A 20,501-nucleotide genomic window follows, 5' to 3' on the forward strand; every position below is an offset into this window, starting at 1 on the left:
CCTTACCCAGACCTATATTCCACCTTTCTGAAATGTGTCAAAAATTAACATAAAAAATAACATAATGTAAGATGGATGTCAAATATATATATAACGTTTTACTGACGGCTGATTGTTGTGTTTGTCGTGTCAGACCGGTGATTGTGGAGATCCCTCACTTTGCCGCCCTGGGACGAGGTGATCGAGAACTTGTGGTGCTGAGAAGTGAGAATGGCTCGGTGTGGAAAGAGCATCGGAACCGCTACGGGGACGAGGTTCTAGAGACCATCCTCAATGGGATGGATGAGGGTAAATATTTTACAGCCAGCTCACCACTTCTTTCTTTGTGGCCTGTAACAGCCTTACATACACAACAAAAGTCCACAAATTGAAATTATCATCAATTTAAAGTGCACCCAAAAAAGGTTTGCCTTTTGGTAATGTCAACGTTTTAGAACGAATAAAGTCCAAGAACTCGCCCTGTTTTATAGCTAAAAGAGAAGTCAACAATAGACCTGTTAACATCCGAAAATAAAACAAAAAAGTAATTGGAATTTAAATCTGGCCTCATGCATGATTGCGTTTGTGACACTTGGAATACATTTTAACAATGATCCCATTTCTACAGAATTGGAGAGTCAAGAGGAGCTTGGGAAGAAGAGAATCCGTCGCATCATCTCAACGGACTTCCCTCTTTATTTCGCTGTTGTATCAAGGGTCCAGCAGGAGAGTGACCTGATTGGTCCCGAGGGTGGCGCACTGACCAGTAAACTGGTTCCAATGGTCCAGGCCTCCTTCCCTGAGACAGCAGTCACCAAACGTGTCCGTCTGGGGCTGCAGGTGAGATGGGATGAGAAAGGGAAAGAAGGAGGAGAAAAACAAAATCGCTGATGCCTTAATTTTGAAGCATGTTTTCATCATCCTATTTTTATTATATTTTATGTTTTAACACCTTTTTATCGGACCTCTCCTGGCTGTGCATGCACCGAGCACCTTCATCCTCCTGGCGCTTTGTTCCTTTTGTGTTGATCAACGTTGTTATCCATTTTTATTTGTAAATCATTCAAAAAGATTGTTTATTATTTTTGCTGGACCTCTGCTATAATAAAGTATAAGTGCATGTTTCATGTGACAGAATAAAAACTGTTGTTCTTATTCTGCTGGTGCTGCCATCAACCAAACCTCTGTCTGCTTATGAATGTCCAGAAGAGGTTTCAGATCACATGTGGACATACTGTATATGGACCTGATCGTCACTTTCATTGTATAATTGATAAATGTCTCAAACAACAACTTACACAGTGCACCACAACATAATCATATCAACATAAATTAAAATATGAAGAAAAATAATTGTTTAATTAGCATAACATGTCACTTTAAGGTGAAGCACTGTCACATATTCTTCTCTTTAATTACTCTTTTTTTCAATGTTTTTGGTTCTTACTTTTGTGTTATCTTCTAATAACACTTGTTTTTGTTCATTGTAACCATGAAATATATATTGACTTGTTAAATCTTTATACTATAATGTAGGATTGCAATATCTATATTCAAGATATTTACACACTTTATAAATGTCTTATTTAACACACACAAATCTATTATCTACTTGAAGAGCTTTATTTTAGACTAAACTGTTTTTGTACTTTAAAACAATGTCTGTCTGTAATAAACACACATACACTTTTCTTGAGTCCTGCATTCCATTTGTGCTTTTCTATAGTTGAATAAAGACGTTGACTCTCCTCTGTTTTTCTCTTCATCTTGTTTTATCTTCCCAATCACTTCCCCCTATTATTTCCTTTTACATCCAATACCGGTCCTCCCTCTCCTTTTCCCGATCTCCGACCTCAGGCTCAGCCGGTTCCGGACGAGCTGGTCGCTAAGCTGTTGGGTAACCAAGCCAACTTTAGCCCGGTGGTGACTGTGGAGCCCAGGCGCCGCAAGTTCCACCGACCCATTGGCCTTCGTATCCCTCTGCCCCCGTCCTGGCGAGACAGTCCCCGGGACTCCGGGGAGGGGGACACCACCAGTTTGCGACTACTTTGCTCCGTCATAGGTACTGTATTGTGACCTTTACATCACAAAAATGGTCATGAGCTAAATGTGACGATTAAAAGGTGCAATTCTTAGCACGTTCCGTACTTTGGGGACGTTACATTTCCCTTATCAAATATTTTATTAAAGAAGCCTCTACACATGTTACCTAGTGCTGGACATAAGGTGATTCTAGAGATTGGCATTAAATAAGAAATGATCTGCTGGAGATTAAAAAAAGACTGCAGGACAGAATGAGTACCAGGTGAAGAAATCAAGGGTACAAGAAGTTGAAATGAGAAGTGGTTGCCATTTTCTGAAAATTCGGTTGATAATGGAGTGAAAATGCTGCTTGTTCATAGATGCCAAGAGAGCATTATCCAGATTGATTAGATAAGTAATGTCTTAACAAATCTGATTTAAATAGTGAGGAAATGGAAACCAGGAAGTCCTGTATTGATTTGTTTTCAAGTGTTCTCACTAAGCATGTGGTTAAGGATATTGTTAGATGTTATTGTGAGATACACACACTTTTGGCCAAAAAAGTTTACTAATCAGTGATATAATACTAGACGTACCATATAGTACAAATTTCCACTCATCATTCGATGTCCCAAAATAAAAAGAATGTTCCCTGGTACCTTACCACAGGTGGAACAGCATCAGCCCAGTGGGAGGACATCACAGGGACCACTAAACTCATCTATTCTAAAGAATGCGCTAACTTTACCACCAATGTGTCCGCTCGGTAAGTTGCGCAAGGACACCTAGGCAATTTCCTGACAAGCTGCAGCACTTTAATTTACGATGCTCTTTAGGTTCTGGCTGGCAGACTGTCCCCGGACAGCCGAGGCCATCTCCTTTGCCAACCTGCTCTACAGAGAACTGTCTGCGGTGCCGTACATGGCGAAGTTCGTGGTGTTTGCCAAGATGAACGAGTTGCGTGAAGGCCGACTCCGCTGCTACTGCATGACGGACGACAAAATGGACAAGACCCTCGAACAACATGAGAACTTCACAGAAGTGGCTCGAAGCAGAGACATAGAGGTCGGTTCACCTGCCCTTTGGACACATCTAAACAAGAGAACCAACTCATTTTTTGACATTTTGTAATTCTTCCAGGTGATGGAGGGAATGCCGCTACACTTGGAATGTTCAGGGAATCTCATCCCAGTAAGAAAGGCTACGCAGCAGCCACGCTGCTTCAGCTTCCAGGCCTTCAGAGATAACCGACTTCCAGTCTCTGTCAAGGTATTGCCACTCACCTTTCACCTCCATCATTGCGTTCACATGCTAACACGACTGCCACTGTGCTTCTCAAGGTGAGAGACAGCAGTAAAGAACCGGCCGGGTTTTTGTCTTTCCTGCGCAAATCCACAAAGTACGAAGACAACCAGCATGTTCTCTGTAACCTCAACATCACCATGCCTCCGTGTATCAAGGTGACGCTCAGATATCTTCTCAAACATCTTGTGTAGAGTGACTTAAACTTTGATATCATTTAGCAGATAATCGGAAGTGAAGACAGGCGGAGAACTCTGACACCTTTGGCCCTCAGAGAACGATATAGTGCACTAAATGAACCTGCAATGGGTGAGAACTAAATCACTGATGACCTGACGTCTGTGCTGACCTCCCTTGTTAGTCGTGTTGTTTACGACATTACTGAAGCATTTATTATTTATTTTAAGATTTTATTAGTTGCTTATGTGTCATGTGTCATGTGACTAAATAATAGTTGATTGCTTACGTCTGTTTGGGTTTCTGCAGCATCATTAAGTGCCATGGAAAGGACTGAGCTGAAGATGGCCGTCATTGCAGAACAGTTGGGCTTGAGTTGGGCTGGTAAGAAGTAGTAACAGATCAATGATGTTACACGACACTTCTGAAGCTACCACTTTTATAAAACAAGCCCCAAAATTATAACCAAACCAAACTAAGTTCAGTTTTTGGTGGGCAACATTTTTGAAAAGGCAAGAACTGCATTTACCATTTACTAATGGGCTTACTTCACATGACTTTATGAAACACTATGTAGAGTCAAATTAATAAGAAAATTTAAAGGATTGAATAATTAGCAAAGTAGGTTATGTTTTCAAACTCACAAACCGGGGGGTTTTAGTCCACACTTCACCACAGGTGACTGTATTCCAAAGTCCTTGTATAACTTTGGAATGTTTAAGAGAAATAACAACACATTTTGTAAAGTCAAGTTAGGATTAACTTCAGAGATCCAGATTAAACTGCGTAACAAAACCAACATCTATCAATTTGGCCAATTTCTAACCAATCCCGTAAGTTTTGTTTGAATGTTATTTTCTTTAGAGTTTTTATTGCGCTGTAAACAAAGTAACCAATTGAAAAACAAAAACGTTTGAAGAAGGAGCAGTTTGGGCCGACACTTTGTGGACCAGAAAATGTAAAACAATAAAAGTTAATAGAAAGTTGATAGTTTAAACAAATATGACGTGAGTTGCTAAATAATAACTGTCTAAATAAACCTTGTTGTTTGAGTTGAACAAGACTCTTCTTTACATCGCAGAGCTGGCTCGGGAACTCCAGCTGAGTGTGGATGACATCAACAAGATCCGTGTGGAGAACCCAAACTCTTTGTTGGAACAGAGTTCTGCTTTGCTGAACTTGTGGGCCACACGGGAGGGCAAGAGGGCAAAAAGTCAGTGAATTACAATGTGTTATGAAGTGTTTGCACGTATCCATAAACACCTACAGTCAGATTTTAGTTATATTTATCCGTTCTAGTGGAAAGTTTATACACGGCGTTGAAGAGCATCGACCGTATGGACATAGTCAACATGTTGGAGGGTCAGCCCCCGCAGCCCACCAGACAAGGCTCTCGAGACATGAGCAGACGCCGAGAGAGAGAACACCTCTCTCCAGGAATCACAAATGGTAAGGTTCCTCACTTTATCCCACACAGACCCTTTCCTAACCTCCTTAGAAGCTCCTAATGATGACACAAACCCTGACCCCTCCTAAAAATAGTTCTGAACCACGATTATGCAGTAGTGTGTGACAGCACCAACAAATGTTACCATAGCAACACCCAGAAGGACTCAGGAAACCCCGACTGCATCGCAAAATTATTTTAAAGATTTTTCCGCCATCAGGTTAAGTTAAATACAAAACTTGCGTTTGAAAAGAGAAAATAACTTCACACATTGTCAAACATGATCTAGAACAAAACTCATCAAAACAGTTTCACTCCTTCTCCTCATGTTTCCTCCACATATGTATTCCCTGCATCGGCCTGACTCCACTATCACCTTCTAAGCTGGACTCAGATGTAACGATGCATGGAAACTTTAACATGAGCGTTGAAGGGTGAAAAGTGACCTTCAGATCACCAGCAGCTGTGAATCTGACGATCATGTATCCGTCATGTATGTTCGTCCGCCCACCTTTCCAGAGGCTTCCCTGCTTCGCTACGGTAATCACAGACGATACATGGAGATTTAAGGAGTGGTTAGCATCAGGTTTTGACCTACGCAGTGGATAACAAAACCTGATAATGTATCAGCAGGTCTCTACTAACACCTTCTGCTTTAAGAGGAAATCCACCTGCAATGTTATTTTTCTTTGTCATGCTTTGATTTTACTTCTGGATTTGTATTTGTTTTTAAAGTTAAGTTAGGATATACAGCGAGAACCACTCACCTGCTTTTACAGAGAGAGTATAAAAGTTTGTTATAAAATATTACTCAATTAAGAATGGTGTAACTGGACGTGTTGGTTAGCTTGCAAATGTAGTTTAAAACTACTAGAACTTTATATTCTTGGGCAAGCATCTAAGCATTGTTTATTACCTTTACTAAAATCCCGATGTTGTGTTTACAGCACTGGCAATAAAAGTTTCTGATTCTGATCAGGCCGATACTACCTCTGAAGAATAACTAGATGTATCAGTCGATTTTTTCGTCCATTGCTCTGTTCTCTGCTCCGGTCACTTCTTCTACAGTGTCCAAATCACACTGAAACCATCAAAAATGTAGCTTAGTCTGATCAGTACAAGATACCGTTTTTATATCTGATCAATGCAACTTTAGCGTGTTCTTCTTGGGGGGGAAAATGTATTTATTACATTTTTGTAACAGTCTTCCCTCAGGGCTCTAACCAATCTTTAACTGCACACTCGTTCAAAGGTTTGTAACACTCCTGTCCACAAACGCTTGACTAGATACTGAACTAAAAGCACATCTTCCAGGACACTCGTGGTCTCCTGCCTGCGGCTGCATGAGCAGTAGTTCTAAGAGGGCGGTTGCACTGAATGTCCTCTGCCCACTTTTCATTTCCAGTGAATCTGTCCCTCTCTGTGTTTCTCCGGACTTGTCATCTGCAGCCCAGCCACCCTTCTCTTCCTCCTCACTCCTCTCCGAACTCTGACCTCATACCAACCTCATGTTGACCTCTGACCCATATCTTTACATTTTCTTTTTTAGTGCAACTTTTTTGAGCTTTATTTTGGGACTCTTTGTAATCCACTTTTTTGAATGTCCGCTCTGTGACCAAAATCTCCTCACCTAGACTTGTGTACTCAGCACCCACTGGGAGGGGGGAGGTGACCCTCACTCTCTTTCTGTTTCTGTCCTTGTTTATTTCCTTCTCTCTCTCTCTCTCTTGCACCTTTTCTCTGAATCTCCTTCCAAACTGCATGTGCACGAGGCCGACTTCCACTACTCTCTTGTGTCCTCTTCTGTTTGCACTGGACCCAGGTTGGACTAACTTGATTCTGGCACTTGATCTGAAATAGTTCCCGTCTCTGCATGGCATGTGTCCAGGAGTGAAGCTACCGTTTTACCTCCTCGCCAATACTATAGGGTGTAAAAAAAAAAAAAGGGTCTGATACCCTTTTTTTTTGTAAACAGTGTGTTTGTACTGACTCATGTATGAATGCTGTGGCGTTGGTGTATATCACCGATACGCAAAATGTCCATCTAATGGATTTGTGTCTACAAGCTGTGAGTCACATATATGTCCGGTGTTGTGTTCAGTGTTTATTTCACTTTGTGCAAATCAGTGGCTATTATTACATGAAGAGCAACACAAAGATGGCAATAAATCATTGAAGCAAAAGGTTATGTTCTGCTATAAGCAGCAATAAGCTCAACCCTTCAACTGTCAGCAGATTACTTGCTAGTGTCACTAAAGCCTCCAGTTTGCCGCCATGTTGCCTTTGTAATCGTCACCGATACTGATCTTGCACCGACAACAAGCCAAAGCACCATATTTAAATGAAACAGTAGACACTTTTTTTCCAGCACGATTTACATTTTCTGTAAAACTAAGATAAAATATCAAGAAAATAATACATACCTACTATCACTAGCTCCACTGACTCATCCTGGGAAATATTCCATGCAACAAAAATAAGTGATTATTGCTCCCTGTGTAAATACAGCCAGTGAAAGCACCTTTGTGTTTGCCAGCATTTTGTGTCTGTCATACCATGTACTATTAGTGCTTTTCACTCTTCTATGTGCAGGTAAATGTGCATTTCACCGTCACATCTGTGGTTGTTCGTCTTCTCAATTCACAAGTTTCACGCTTGTTAATTGAACACTACTTTCTTGAGCACGGGAGGAGACAACTGGAAATTACGACAGTTCGTCTGGCACTCAAACTTTAACAAAAATAACAATAAAACATTTTTATTTTTTCTGTGCCGTTCACACCGCAGCCAGGGACAGTTTAAAGCTTCAGGCTAAAAGAGGAAACTATCTCAAGAGGTTATTCTTGTGACACTGTGTAGCAAATATCTGCACTGTCAGCGGTTCTTAACAGATTGCCTGCGAGCTGCGGTTCACATGCTGCCTTGCACATATTCCATGTCAGCTCCTGTAGAAACAGAACTTCATTCTTTAATTTCTGTCGTTTTATGCTACAATTTTATTCCATTATTCATCTACATAACCAGATGGCATCATTCTTTAAAAAAATTTAACTTTAGGTCCATGATGCGAAGAGTTGGCTGACACAGTCAGGGGACATCCTCCAAGCTAACAGTTAAATCTGTACTTAGTGAGAATTTTCATCTTTAAAAAGTCTTAACCGTGCTACACAAACACTGTGACATTACATTCAAAAAATAGCCTCAGAATGTAAGACAAAGATGTTTTATTTTTGTTTAAGACTGAGCAGTTTTTGAGGCCTGTGCTGTCGGGGTGACCTGAGTTCATTACCAAAGTGCCCTTTCAACACTTTGAACATTTTGTATAGGTACAATGTAAAAACAAAACCATCAATACACACATGTAAAAAATTATTTAGCCGACATCTGTAAAGGTACTTATAAGAGTAATGTAAGTATGATGTTTGTTTATCCATATGTATTGACTTACTCATATGTTTGTAGTCATTGTGATAATAGGAAAACCTGAAAAGAGTCAAGAACAGAGAGTGAACGGTCAAGAGTGACTGAGGTTGCCTGCGTGCATGCTTATCAGCCTGAAATTATTAACCTGCCTGTTCTTAGCGACACTGAATGCATGCTTGAAACAAAGGTGAGTATGTGAGTGGGTGTGTAAGATGAGAGTGTGTGTTGTTGGCATGTTAAATGCAATGTTCTTGCAGGACAGGTGTGTGTCCCATCCCAGGTTGGTGGCAGAGGCTATAGTTCCTGACCATCCCCCTGACAGGTGGCAGTCAGCAGCAGCATCAGTCACTGCTGAGCCTGGACTCGAGTCTCTCCAGATCATTTTTGCGGTGGCTGCTGTTGCCGCTGCTGTTCCAAGCCTCAGCACTGGCTGACTCAGCTTGACAAAAAGTGGCCTTTGCTCTTGAACCCCTTCATCTTTGCACCTTTATCCTAGCTTCTTCTGTCTTGGCCTTCCCTATATCCATTACAATTCTCTCCCTGCAGCCTCCTCTACTCCCCCCTTTATGCCCAGCTCCTGGCCAGGGGCACTTACCCCCTCCCAGGGACCAGGTGCTTTAGGGGTTAGGGGGGGAGCGAGGCGGGAGGTTGGGTGTCAGTGTGCCTCTCTCTGTCTCGCTCCAGGTTATGGGCTCGCCCAGGATGAGCTTCTCTCCCCGGCCTCCATGCAGTACAGCCTGCCCTCCCCCCTGGGTGCTGAGCCATACTGGCAAGAAGTCTCCAGTCTGGACTGTGCACCAATTGCCACCACTGAGGAGGACACCCTTATGGAGATGTCTGATGTGCAGGTGTGGCCATCAGGCCACAGTCCATCCTTGGTGCCTGTGGAGGACTCCTCACTAGAATGCAGCAATGCCGATGATTCAGAAGGTCTGCTCGGGTTACCCTACGGAAGTCTAGGCCGACCAGCCAGTCAGGCCAGTGCAACCAGTGGAGGCGGTGGGGTGCTTGGTGGATCCATTGAGCTTCCCGAAGACGACTCAGAGATGGGTGTGGACTCACTCAGCACCGCCACCCCTGCCTCACTCGGTGGCACCATTGCTGGGATAAATCTTAATGGTCTGAACAATGGTCAGGGGTCAGAGGCAAGTTCGGAGACATCAGCAGTCACTAACATGACTGGTGCGGATGGAGCTGGAAGAGGAGGATCAAGAGGGACGGGCTCAGAGGAAGGGCTTTCTCTTGTTACAGGACAGCACAGAGTGTATGCTCGGTTGAGTGAGTCGCCTGGTGTAAGCTGTGTTCCAGATCGCAATGGAGACAGGTATGTTTCATTAGTTTCATCTTCCAGCAGTTCGTTTTGCATGTTTCATCTTTGTTGTTAAAAAGTTTCAAATTCCTACCAAAACTCGGAGCTTCAGCCATTTTCCCAGGCATCTGAATCTGAGGTGTTGTTTCTTACCAACTCAGGTCGTCCAATGGTGGAAACGGGACTGGTAGTGGATCTTTCCTTTCGTACCTGCAGGAACAGAGTGGACCAGGTTGGACCCCGGTCACCAATGCTCAAGCTTGGGTGGCCAATCAGCCTAATACCCGACAGGCTATGGAGACAATGATGTCATCAGTATGTAATGCTGTGGACCAGACACAGGAAGGGTTGATTCAACCTGTAAGGGACATGGGACACTCGGAAATCTTGCGGGGACACTTCCGTGGTACACAACCGTTTGAGAAGGGTTTGGGCTTCCCGCATAGAGTACCAGAGCTGAGCGGCTGGGATGATGTCCGCTTACAAAATCAGGTGAGGCCTTTGTTTGTGGCCCCTCTAAATTAACTACACCAAATGTTTCAGTTTGACACAGAAACCTCTGACGCAACATCTTTTACGTCACTGGTCAAACTCAAGGGCTGAAAGATGGCTGACTCATGTTCATGACTATATTGGGATTAAGATTTTCGTTTTCATGCAGACACTAGCAACACATATAAAGAGATTGATCAGGAAAGAAGATATTTTTTAAGTAAAAAGCGTATAGGTGCTAAAGAGAGTGTTATATGTGTTACTAGTGATTGGCAGGGGAAAAACCTGGGGATAATTACGCTACATTGATCTGTCAAGAAGTAAAATACAATTTCACAATCTAAGAAAATGTCGATTTTCTTAGCTTTCCCACTAAAAAAAGTTTTCCCAAATACGTTTTACTCACCATTTTAAGAAATGTTGCCTCCATAATGGAGTTTTTTATTAATTACAATTTCACACAAAAATTCCATTATAACCTCATCCTACTGTAGAAAACAGAGTTTCACCTCAAAGATGGAATAAGAGGAAGGTCCACCCAAATATAGAACCACTGCCCCCCAACCCCCATCCCCAACTGCACAGGCCCCTCTCCTGGTGTTACATGATCTCAACCCCGTCACGCCCCATTGTTGGCTCTGTATCGAAACATTTGTCACATCACTCCATGAAGGACGATCAATGCTGAAAAAGTGTTAATTTTAGCGACTCGATTCTGTGACAAAGGCAGTTCGGGGGAATAATATTTCTTATATATTGATTTCAGAAAATTATCTTTTGGAGTTTACTTGGTTGAGAGACAATGTTGTTATCATTGTTATCTGATCCGTGTCATTTGCTGAACGTGATGAATCGGTGAATGACGGTGAGGGTGATTTAACTAAGAGTAGGTTCAGAGATATATTTAACCCCCTGACCACGTGGTCTAGAGGACACAGAAGCGGTGGTGGGAGTGTTTACTTCTATTGACTGTATAGTCCTGACGTGACAGCTGACAGGAGGAGGAACAGAGGTCTGCAGGAAGGGAACTCGGCGAGTATGAGTAGGAAACTACTCAGAAGGCAACAGAAGTTCTAAAGGTGCAGCTGCTCTCTGGTTGGACCATCTAGTGGGAGTCTCTGGAGGCTTGGATCGCTTTGACTCGTGTACGTGAAGGAGCAGTCTCGTTGAAGCAATGTGGGCTCTGGTGACTGAGCTACTCTTCAGCTTTGTGCTGCTTGCCTTCCTGGTCATCAGCTGCCAGAATGTCCTTCACATTGCTAGTGGCTCGGTGCGCTCAGTTCTCACCTACATACATGGTCAGCTGGACAGAGAGCTTGGTGAGGTGGACGGAGTAGCAGACGAAGAGGATAATGTTACCACCAGAGTGGTTCGCAGGAGAGTCATTCTGAAGGTACCTTCTGCACGACATACAGATTCTACCTATCGTTTTAGGGTTTTTGACAAACCTTTTCTTCGTCTCAAAATCAACAAGGTTTGCTTAGAAACTTAAGACTAACTCTTCCGATTACTGTGGACCAGAAGGCGGCCTTGTGTGTCGGCTGGAAATAGGTCACCCCGGTTGCAGTAAGTTTAGATGGCAGTTCTATTAAAAAGCCAGATGGACTCTGCCAACACTTGTGACTCCATTGACTTCAAAGGAGGTCGGAGACTTTTTTGTGATCGAGCTGTTCGCGGCTTGCAAGAATGTGGTCAAGCAACATTCAGAAAGATGCAATGGGTTCATCGTTTAAAATGTCACCGAGCAATAATTAGCTGCATTTAAATGTTACGACAACTCATTACAATCAATACCATTAGCTTCAACAGGTTTGTGACACTGCATCAGTGGTCTTGTTATCAGTTGAGGAGTTTTTAAATCAGCAGATATAAGGTAGGCATGTGGATTATTTTCTCAATGCATTTCTTTCACCAGGGTGATGAAGCTGAAGATCTTCCCGGAGAGCAAGTCAGTGAGGAGCAGTTTACAGATGAACATGGAAACATTGTCACGAAAAAGGTGCAGAAAACTAATTATTTTGGTACTTGCATTGCAATGTCGAAATCTACAGTTGATTTAATCAATACAAATCAAAAACTTTCATTTTTTATTAATGCATAATTTGGTTTCACTGATTTCAAAATGTACCTCTCACTTTTGTATGCAGTGTTTCCTTAAATAAGCTGCTACTTTACTCACTCCCTGTGGCTGTGTGACAGATTGTCAGAAAGGTTGTGCGGAGAGGGAAGGGCTCGGGCGAAGAGGGGGTCCAGGAGGTGACCATGGAGACGTCTCTTCAGGACGAGTTGGAGGGAGAAGCCGAACAGTACATGAGCTACGCTATCCTGGGCCGGGAGAGCAGCAAGGTGGGCTTCTGATGCTCTCATGTAATTACCCAGGAGCCCTCAAGACCAGTAGGATCAGGTCTTGTTATTCTAATTTAACAGTAATGCATATAAAAGCAGGGAATCTGTGAACAGTTCACTCAAACTACCTTGCATGACTCCACATACTCATAAAAAGTGTTGCATATACTTAGCAAATATGTGATTGTTTTCAGTTTTGTCACGTTTTAAAGAGACCGTCCTGTATTTTGCTTTACAAACCTGACTATCAATGAAAATGTTTCTTAAAAACTGATTAAGTTCAAGTTGTTTACATTGAGAAATCAGGTTTGTTAGCACGTTAGCAAATGACCATTGGTTTAAGGTGGTTAAATTGAACGGAACATCTTGACTCGGTAAGGACACATGAAAGGTTTAATGTGAAAACGTCCACCTCCAAGAAGTTCGAAATAGTCGTCAAACGCCATCGTTCACTCCAGTCACTTCACCATGTCGCAGCTTCTCATTGCTCTTTGACCTCCATTGTACGCTCGCAAATGTTACGTCAAGTTCATTCAGGGTTGCAGGTTAACGTTAAGATTTTGTTAAGACTGTGATATAAATACTGACAAGAGAAACGTAGTGGAGAAGAACAACACAACACAATGTGCACGCTTTGATTGAACCGTAGTGTAGTGAATATGATTGAATATAAAGTCAAGAGAAGGAAGATGAGATGTCTTATAGGACCTTAAGAGAAGGATATGACAGGTTTTGGTGAGAAGGACATAGTTTGAGTGATGTAAAGGACCACAAAAGACAAGGAGTGAAGCAATAAATGAATAAGATTTTAAGCAAAATCTGATTAAATACTGTTGGAAAATGAAATAAAGCTTGATAAACAATGTTGTTATTGATTCAAGGTCTTTTTTGTTTTTTAAAGATTCGATGAAAAACAAGGAGTGAAACACGACATTTTGTTTACTACACTTTTAAGAGACTACTACACACCTGTGTCCATGTCGTTTCGTTCAAGTCTGAAGTTGTTAAGTTGGAACCGTGTTATGTGTCACTGCAATATAGACCATGTCTGGTTCAATCTTACAGATTATCAAAGATTCTTAATGGTTTTAAACACATTAGAACTTCCTTGGATCGGCGGTCTATTATTTTAATGTCACCATTAATGTGTGAATCTAGCTTTCTTTTTAGGAATTATTCCCTCTCTAAACTCTTCCTGATCCTGTCTCTTCTGCGACGTGCTTCCTACTTTGTCTCGTCACTTTCTTGATGTTTGGACATAATTTTCCACCTTTATTTTCCTCCTCTGCACTGATTTTTGTCTCACCTTTCTGCCTTTTCCTGTCTTTCATTTCTTCCCTCCGTTCCTTCTATGTCCTTCAAACTGTTTGTGTCCTTCTTTTTGAGACTCCTCATCTCTCCTCATCCTTGTCTTTTACTAACTTCCCTCGCCCTCTTGTTCTCCCCCTTCCCGAACCCCCCTGATGTAGCCCGATTCTGTGGATGTGAAGAAGGGTGCTCAGATAGTGAAATGTGCCAGTCTGCGGAGAGTTAAGCAGTGAGGCAGACTGAGCGCTGCGTCCCTGAAGGTATGGGACTGACCCACAGAGCCAATTCTGACCTGTGGGCTAACTCATTTAATCCAGACCTGCTGGATTAAATGGACCTGAATGGACCGTAAATTGATCACTAATGACATCAAGCATTGGACAAACATGCATCAAAACGTTTATAAAACATCTGTTTTTACAAAATAATTACTTAACATTAATTTTTTATGAAACGTTGTCTTGTACGTGTGTGTGTGAGGGTAGTGAAGAAGCATTTGACATTAAACTAAATATACAAGCACAAGTATAAACAGGACGGGATGTTTTTTAGAGAGAAAAACGAACTAAATCATGTAAGAATGGTTTAAAAGTTGCCTTTTATATACAATACATACTTTTATATGGAGTGACTGAACTTTTTATAAGAGTAGATTTTTTAAACTAATATGCTCTTTGACTCACTGACAATAAAAAATAAAATAAAAATAAATAAATAAATTATTGATCTCCCATCAATAATAAAACAGATAAGTAAAGAAAATCAGATTATCTATAACTATAAATAAAACTACATTGCAGTCAATAAATAGGAGATACAAACTTATTAAAATTGTTTGAAAACAACATAAATGAGGCTCCATTGATGAAAATTATTATCTTGAAAAATGTTTTGTTCAAATTATTTAATTTAATGTATTTATTCATTTTATAAACAAACCTGAATGTTACAGTTCATCTTATTAGTAAAATATGAGTTACATATGTACAACATTAACAGAAGAACTGTAAATGTAAGAGTAGAAACTATAAAAGGCTTACTGTGAAAATAAAACTAAAACATAAAATAGTCGGGACAATAACTAGTATTAAAGTAATTCATACAAAGCATTTACTAATTTGTTTATTCAGATTTTAGAAATGAAAACATACATAACAAACATGGCTGTTTCTTCTATAATTTTGTTGTGTGTGTGTTTGTTTGTGTGTGGAAATAATAAAGCTATCGTGATAGTCAAACTGATCACTCATGTTCTAGGAAAGTTTGGTGAATTAAAAAGAAGTTTATGTTCAGGTTCCCCTCAGTAAAAATGGCTCCTAAATTTAATCTTTAAAATCCAGACATTCAGATTCTTTCCATCCTGAACACAAGTTTCTGTAGATAGTAGTCGTTGATTTAATACGAATTTTTTTTATGCTTCACGTTCTAAATCACCGTTTTCTCTTCCTCTAGACATCTCCACGGGACTCCACCCCTTCACCAAAAACCCCCTACATGGACACATGACCAACAGCAGCTGTCAAAAAGAAGGAACATTCTGGCGACAGACCCTTCACAATACCCACATCGGCCATGCCGACTCTCAGCACGTACTGGAACTGAAGGATTGTGATTGACAAGTAGTTTTTAATAACCTTTTTTTAAAAAGAAACCATTGGACAAAACATCTACTAGGCTAGACGCATGATTTCATACTTAAAAAAAACTCGACAAAAAGTACTAGCAACTACGTGCTTCCTGTAGTCTGTGTCAGCATGAGCGACTGCTGCGCATGGCCCGTCTTGAACTATCATACTGGGGGGGGCGGGGTTAAAGAAAATGGGGGGCGGGGCTGGGAGGAGACACTTCTGTGTGGGACAGGCATGCGTTGTAGGGTATGATCGATCACTAGCCATCCAAATGGGACACCTTTATCAAGAGTTAAAACGATACAAATCTCTAGGCAACAACACGTCACTCCCCGTCCACCTTCCGTCGCTTCCTGACTAGGAGACTCACAAACTGCCCTAGTTCTCCACCAAAAAAAGTCCAGTCGAGTGTCACCCAATAATATCTGTGCTGTAAATATCGACCGCACTAAAGTACTCGACTTGACTTGTGTGTTCCGTGTTTATGTTTAGGATCCTTGTGATGCTGCTGTTTCAGGTCCATGACTGACTAACTCCTCCACCCGTGGTTTTAGGTTTGAACTGGTCCGAAACTATATACTATTCTATATATCCTAAGATCTGTGGATACACCAACATGTTGTGTCGCTCTGCCTGTTTCAAAACTCTACGTCCGTCAGGTGGTTTCTTCTTGATTTGGAGGTGAAGGGTTCAGCAGTTGGTCTGGAGTTTGCCTTGTGAAGTGGATGGCAATAAGAAACATAAGAGATTAGCCCTCTACTTTTCCTTCTTCTATGCCTTCGATCATCAGCCCATTTTTAGTTTTGTGACCCTTCCACATCATCATCATCCCCATTTACTTGACGTAGCAATTCTGTTCACCTCCAGCAGGGGGCAGGCTCTCCCTCCGCCTCACATGCAGTATCTCAAATCAGCCGAGTAATCATGTAGCACTGGTTAGCGAGAGGACGGCAAGTGCGGTGTCAAAGGTCACGGTGGTGTCGGGCTCTGATGTTTGTCTCCTCGTAGCAGTCGGTCAGTCGCCAATCACTGTGATGACAAACTGTAAAACTGACCCACAACTGTGAGCCGGAGCCTTCCCCGCCGTGTGTTTGTCTTTTTTCGCCTACTTCCTGTTTCCTTTAAATCGTCTCAATGTCCAGAAGAAGCAATAACTGCTCACAAGAGAGAAACTGTTGTTTCAGTTTGTGTTCTTCCTAAACTTGCACCTTCAGTCTCGTCATCGCAGCTTTACTCCACCAACAAATGATGTCAGAACTTCATCACTTTGAAACTTTAAAAGTGTTTTTTTTTTTTTTTGCAAGTCTTCCCTACTTTATCTCCATCAACTTCATTCTAATGAGCCTTTGAAAGTGAGTGATCAGTTGTTACAAGCGTCAACATTGTGATGTCATCACGAGAATAATGCAAATAAGTGACATGAAATTATACTGATTTATTTTTTTATGACAATGGATTTACCTCAATACGTGTGCCATCGATGATCTACATGCAGTTCTTTTTTCTTTTTTTTGTCCGTCAACACGAACGGCTTCTGTCACACGAAGATAATCGCAATAAGCCCTCATGATGAAGTACATGTGTATGTGCGTAACAAGTACGGCCTCCCAGCCTCAGATGAATGTAAAGTCTTGGTTAAATACTGTAGTTGTGTTGGCGCTTTACTAAAGTAGATAACAGAAGTTTGATTTTAGTCGTTTTAGCTCAAAGTTTGCCGTTTATTTGACATCATCCGGTGCAGTTTTTCATATGTATCCTTTCATAGAATTCAACGTTTTTGTTCTTGCGATCTCTCACACGAAACGGTTGATGTCATACCACACAACAGTTTTTCCGGTGCGTTAACACCGAGGATCATCTTGGAATTTTTTTCTCGAGTGAGTGTGTCAGGGGGACAGAGAGGCCAGGTGGGTCAGACGGTGACCGTGACGTTATCAAGACGACGAGCATTTCTTCCTCGGTATCCCCCGATCTACTCTCTCCCCGGTCAAAGTATGAGCAAAATCTAAAGGCTTCCACATGGTGAGGAAGGAGCGAGCAGAGGGAGGACGGGTCACTCAAGAGACCAAAAGTGAGGCCCATCATGGAGAGAAAAACACCATGCACCAAGTTCATGCAAAAATATTAACTGTTGCAAAAACTAGAGATGATGTGTATATTCCTTTTAGAATGGATTGAAGACATTATTAACGCAATAGCATATTACTCAATACTAAGGAATGCAAATGCGCACATGCACAGAAAATGTTTTTAACATAAAAAGGCTATATATATGAGATATATGAGAATATATATATTTACTTAGAATGCTATGCACCCTTACTTGTCAAATGGGATTGTTTTATGGATGTACTTTTAGCATCATACAGCAGTAGCTACCAAGAGACTGTTGAGTTCTGGGTATTGCCTGCAACTTGAGGGGGGAAATATCGATAATGTGGGTATTTTGACTTGTTTCTGTTGGGTTTGTTTTTTTTATTGTAATGGGCAGTCAAATATGAATATATGTCAAATCCTTTTAATCCAAATGAATCAAGAACATCTATTGAAATTTACTCTGTACACCAGCTCAACATTTACAAAATTAATAAAGAAATGAAATGTGTCGGTGTGGCTCTCTGTGACCATCACTCCTCTTGTAAAAAAAAAAAAATAGGAAAATGTCATGAAATATTATTAATGCCGTTATATATCATTAAGATAAGTGTAGTTTGCATGCATGTAAACTTTGGAAAAGTTTTCAGATTCAGATGAAAAACTAAGCTTATTATCATGACAAACTTATTTAAATTATTTTTGTTTCAACAATATTATAGTAATGAGGAATTATAATTTAAAGATACCCTAATTATTAATAATAAAAAAAAAAGATTAAATAAAATTATACAGAAAATTAAAAATTGGTAAACAGTGAAACTAACTAATTATTATATGACATCATAAATAGTATAATAATATAAAATAGAAGGTCAGTGATTAACTGCAGATATAAAAATTAAGAAAAATATATATTTAAGAGTGGTAGTGTAAGAAATACCCATTTGAAAAAATATATAATTTATACATTTCATTGTAAAATAATTGGAGAAGGACAACCATTATGTTAAAGATAGTTTAAAGCGGATAGAAACTTGCTGTTAGAAAATATAAAATAGAATAGAGGCTAATAGAAAATATATTGCCCTAATAGAAAAAGCAACAAAAAAGAAGAAAATAAACAAACTCTTACCTGCACTTGGTTCAGAAATAAATCTGGGACAAAATTGGTTTAATACAATCTGAAACGAAGAAAAGGATAAATAATACTTAGTAAGATTCAGTCAGTTTGTTAAATTAAAATTATAAATATACAACTAACATTAGCAGCCCATTTCTTTACGTTTACCTCTTTTAGCCTTCTTGTTTCAGCTTAAAACAATATTAAAATATACATATTTACTTCGTCATTGAAAAGTTAGCCTTTAGCGAGATTAGTTTGGAAAGCTAACATGTAGCTATCAGGTTTATAGTTAAACAGAAGTGTTTACAGTGAAGTTAACCAGCTAAAAGTTGAGCAAATACACGAACGTAAAAGCAAATAACACGTGTATATTTAAAAAGGCATATATTGTTTTTTTTTTTTTTTTACCGCTTTTGTCCTTTTAAAAAAAATCAAAGATCGACTGAGAACTTCATGTGGTTTACCTTATTCTGCAAATTAAATAAAACTATTGACGCACAACTGCGTCCCCTGCAGGCTGGAGTGAGAAGTGCATGCTGAAGCTGCAGCATGCATAAAAATAAATATTAAGTAAGTAATATTTGTAGAGCGCTTTCTATAATTATTAGGGTTTTTTCCCTCTAATATTTAAGTAACTTAATATAATTAATTTAACCCCCTAATTTAGATTTTAGTACTCTAAGTGTGAACACATAGGTGAATAAAAAAAGATTGTATTAATATAGTACTAATAACCTGCTTTAATGGGATTTAACGCCTCGCTATGATCACCACTATGTCACTTACACACAGTTTTTTTTTGCTGGTCAGAATACACATCGTCATCATCATCCTCATCACCGTGACCCCGGCAGCGCTCACTTAAAAGGAAAAGGTCACTCCTTCTCTTCAAGTACCTGTCTGCATCCTGAGAGCGAGTCAATCTGGACACAGGTTTGTAGTTGTGGTCTTTTCCTGCTCTGATCACCACTATCAGTGGCATTCCTGGAGCAGCTCCCTCTCAGCTGATAACCTCGCTCACTGATCTGAGCACAGAGAGGCCAATATACAAGTCGTCTAACATCTTCTCCTTGAGAGAGAAAAACCTCTTGGATTTCACAGAGAAGCACAGTTGAAACATTGCTTGGTTGCTTCTATATACAAATGCACATTTAACTAGTTTAAAAAAAACATGAAATTCTGTCTTTTTCACTCACGAAAAAACCATTAATGCATTAACTTAACTTAAAAAATAGCCTAAGAAGGAAAACAAAATCCAAAACACATAGTTAGTTTCTTAGTGTAGCTTTTGATTGAATGGAAAATATAGTCAAAGGATATGAAGGTATATCAGTTACATCAGAATATTTACTGGTTGAATTAAACTTATTTATTTTAATTTCAAATGGTATGTTCAAAAGTTCAGTTGTTGTTTTTTTAGCGTTGAATTTTTCATTTGAATAATTTAATTCAATCATTTCTATGAGTTGGTCAAATTTTCATCCAATCATGCGACACAAAGTCAATCACATGACGACATAGACGTATATGATCAAGTAGCTCCGTACTGTTTCAGTATCGTTTGGTACATCTTTATACAGAATTTACATAAAAAAAATTGAATTTAGAAAATGTATTTCTAAATAATGGGAATTATTATATTCAATTATTTAAAAAAAAATAATGATAATCCATCCTTTCAATATACAAATTATTTAATTAAAGTTACTGCCACACTGTTCAAGAAAGGAAATGAAAATAAGCAAAAATGAAGCAGAAAAAGACTACTTAGAGCAGCAATAATACAAGAGTTTAATCCATTAGTTGGTCATTAATATAACTTTAATAATGTATTTAGCTTATTTAGAT

At 40.0% G+C, this 20,501-nt stretch overlaps 1 protein-coding gene across 12 annotated transcripts in view; it reads left to right on the forward strand.

Moving 5' to 3' along the window:
- ank1a (ankyrin 1, erythrocytic a) overlaps window positions 1-15,589 on the forward strand; it is a 79,974-nt gene extending 64,385 nt beyond the window's left edge. For 9 of the 12 annotated variants that reach the window (XM_087792687.1, XM_087792690.1, XM_087792688.1 and 6 more), the window contains 17 exons: window positions 134-288; window positions 608-819; window positions 1,837-2,041; window positions 2,671-2,767; window positions 2,838-3,066; window positions 3,142-3,270; window positions 3,342-3,461; window positions 3,525-3,612; window positions 3,790-3,864; window positions 4,562-4,693; window positions 4,780-4,929; window positions 9,035-9,674; window positions 9,821-10,151; window positions 12,067-12,150; window positions 12,351-12,497; window positions 13,967-14,065; window positions 15,258-15,589. In XM_087792687.1, the coding sequence (XP_087648813.1) occupies window positions 134-288; window positions 608-819; window positions 1,837-2,041; window positions 2,671-2,767; window positions 2,838-3,066; window positions 3,142-3,270; window positions 3,342-3,461; window positions 3,525-3,612; window positions 3,790-3,864; window positions 4,562-4,693; window positions 4,780-4,929; window positions 9,035-9,674; window positions 9,821-10,151; window positions 12,067-12,150; window positions 12,351-12,497; window positions 13,967-14,038 (2,866 nt within the window). In that variant the 3' untranslated portion in view covers window positions 14,039-14,065; window positions 15,258-15,589. The remainder of the gene's footprint in view (window positions 1-133; window positions 289-607; window positions 820-1,836; window positions 2,042-2,670; window positions 2,768-2,837; window positions 3,067-3,141; window positions 3,271-3,341; window positions 3,462-3,524; window positions 3,613-3,789; window positions 3,865-4,561; window positions 4,694-4,779; window positions 4,930-9,034; window positions 9,675-9,820; window positions 10,152-12,066; window positions 12,151-12,350; window positions 12,498-13,966; window positions 14,066-15,257) is intronic. The other 3 variants (XM_087792684.1, XM_087792692.1, XM_087792685.1) reach the window with 2 other exon arrangements.
- Window positions 15,590-20,501: the final 4,912 nt, after the last annotated feature.

The sequence above is a fragment of the Callionymus lyra genome, chromosome 1, assembly GCF_982586985.1.
Source record: "Callionymus lyra chromosome 1, fCalLyr1.hap1.1, whole genome shotgun sequence".
In the NCBI taxonomy this organism is placed as follows: Eukaryota; Metazoa; Chordata; class Actinopteri; order Syngnathiformes; family Callionymidae; genus Callionymus; species Callionymus lyra.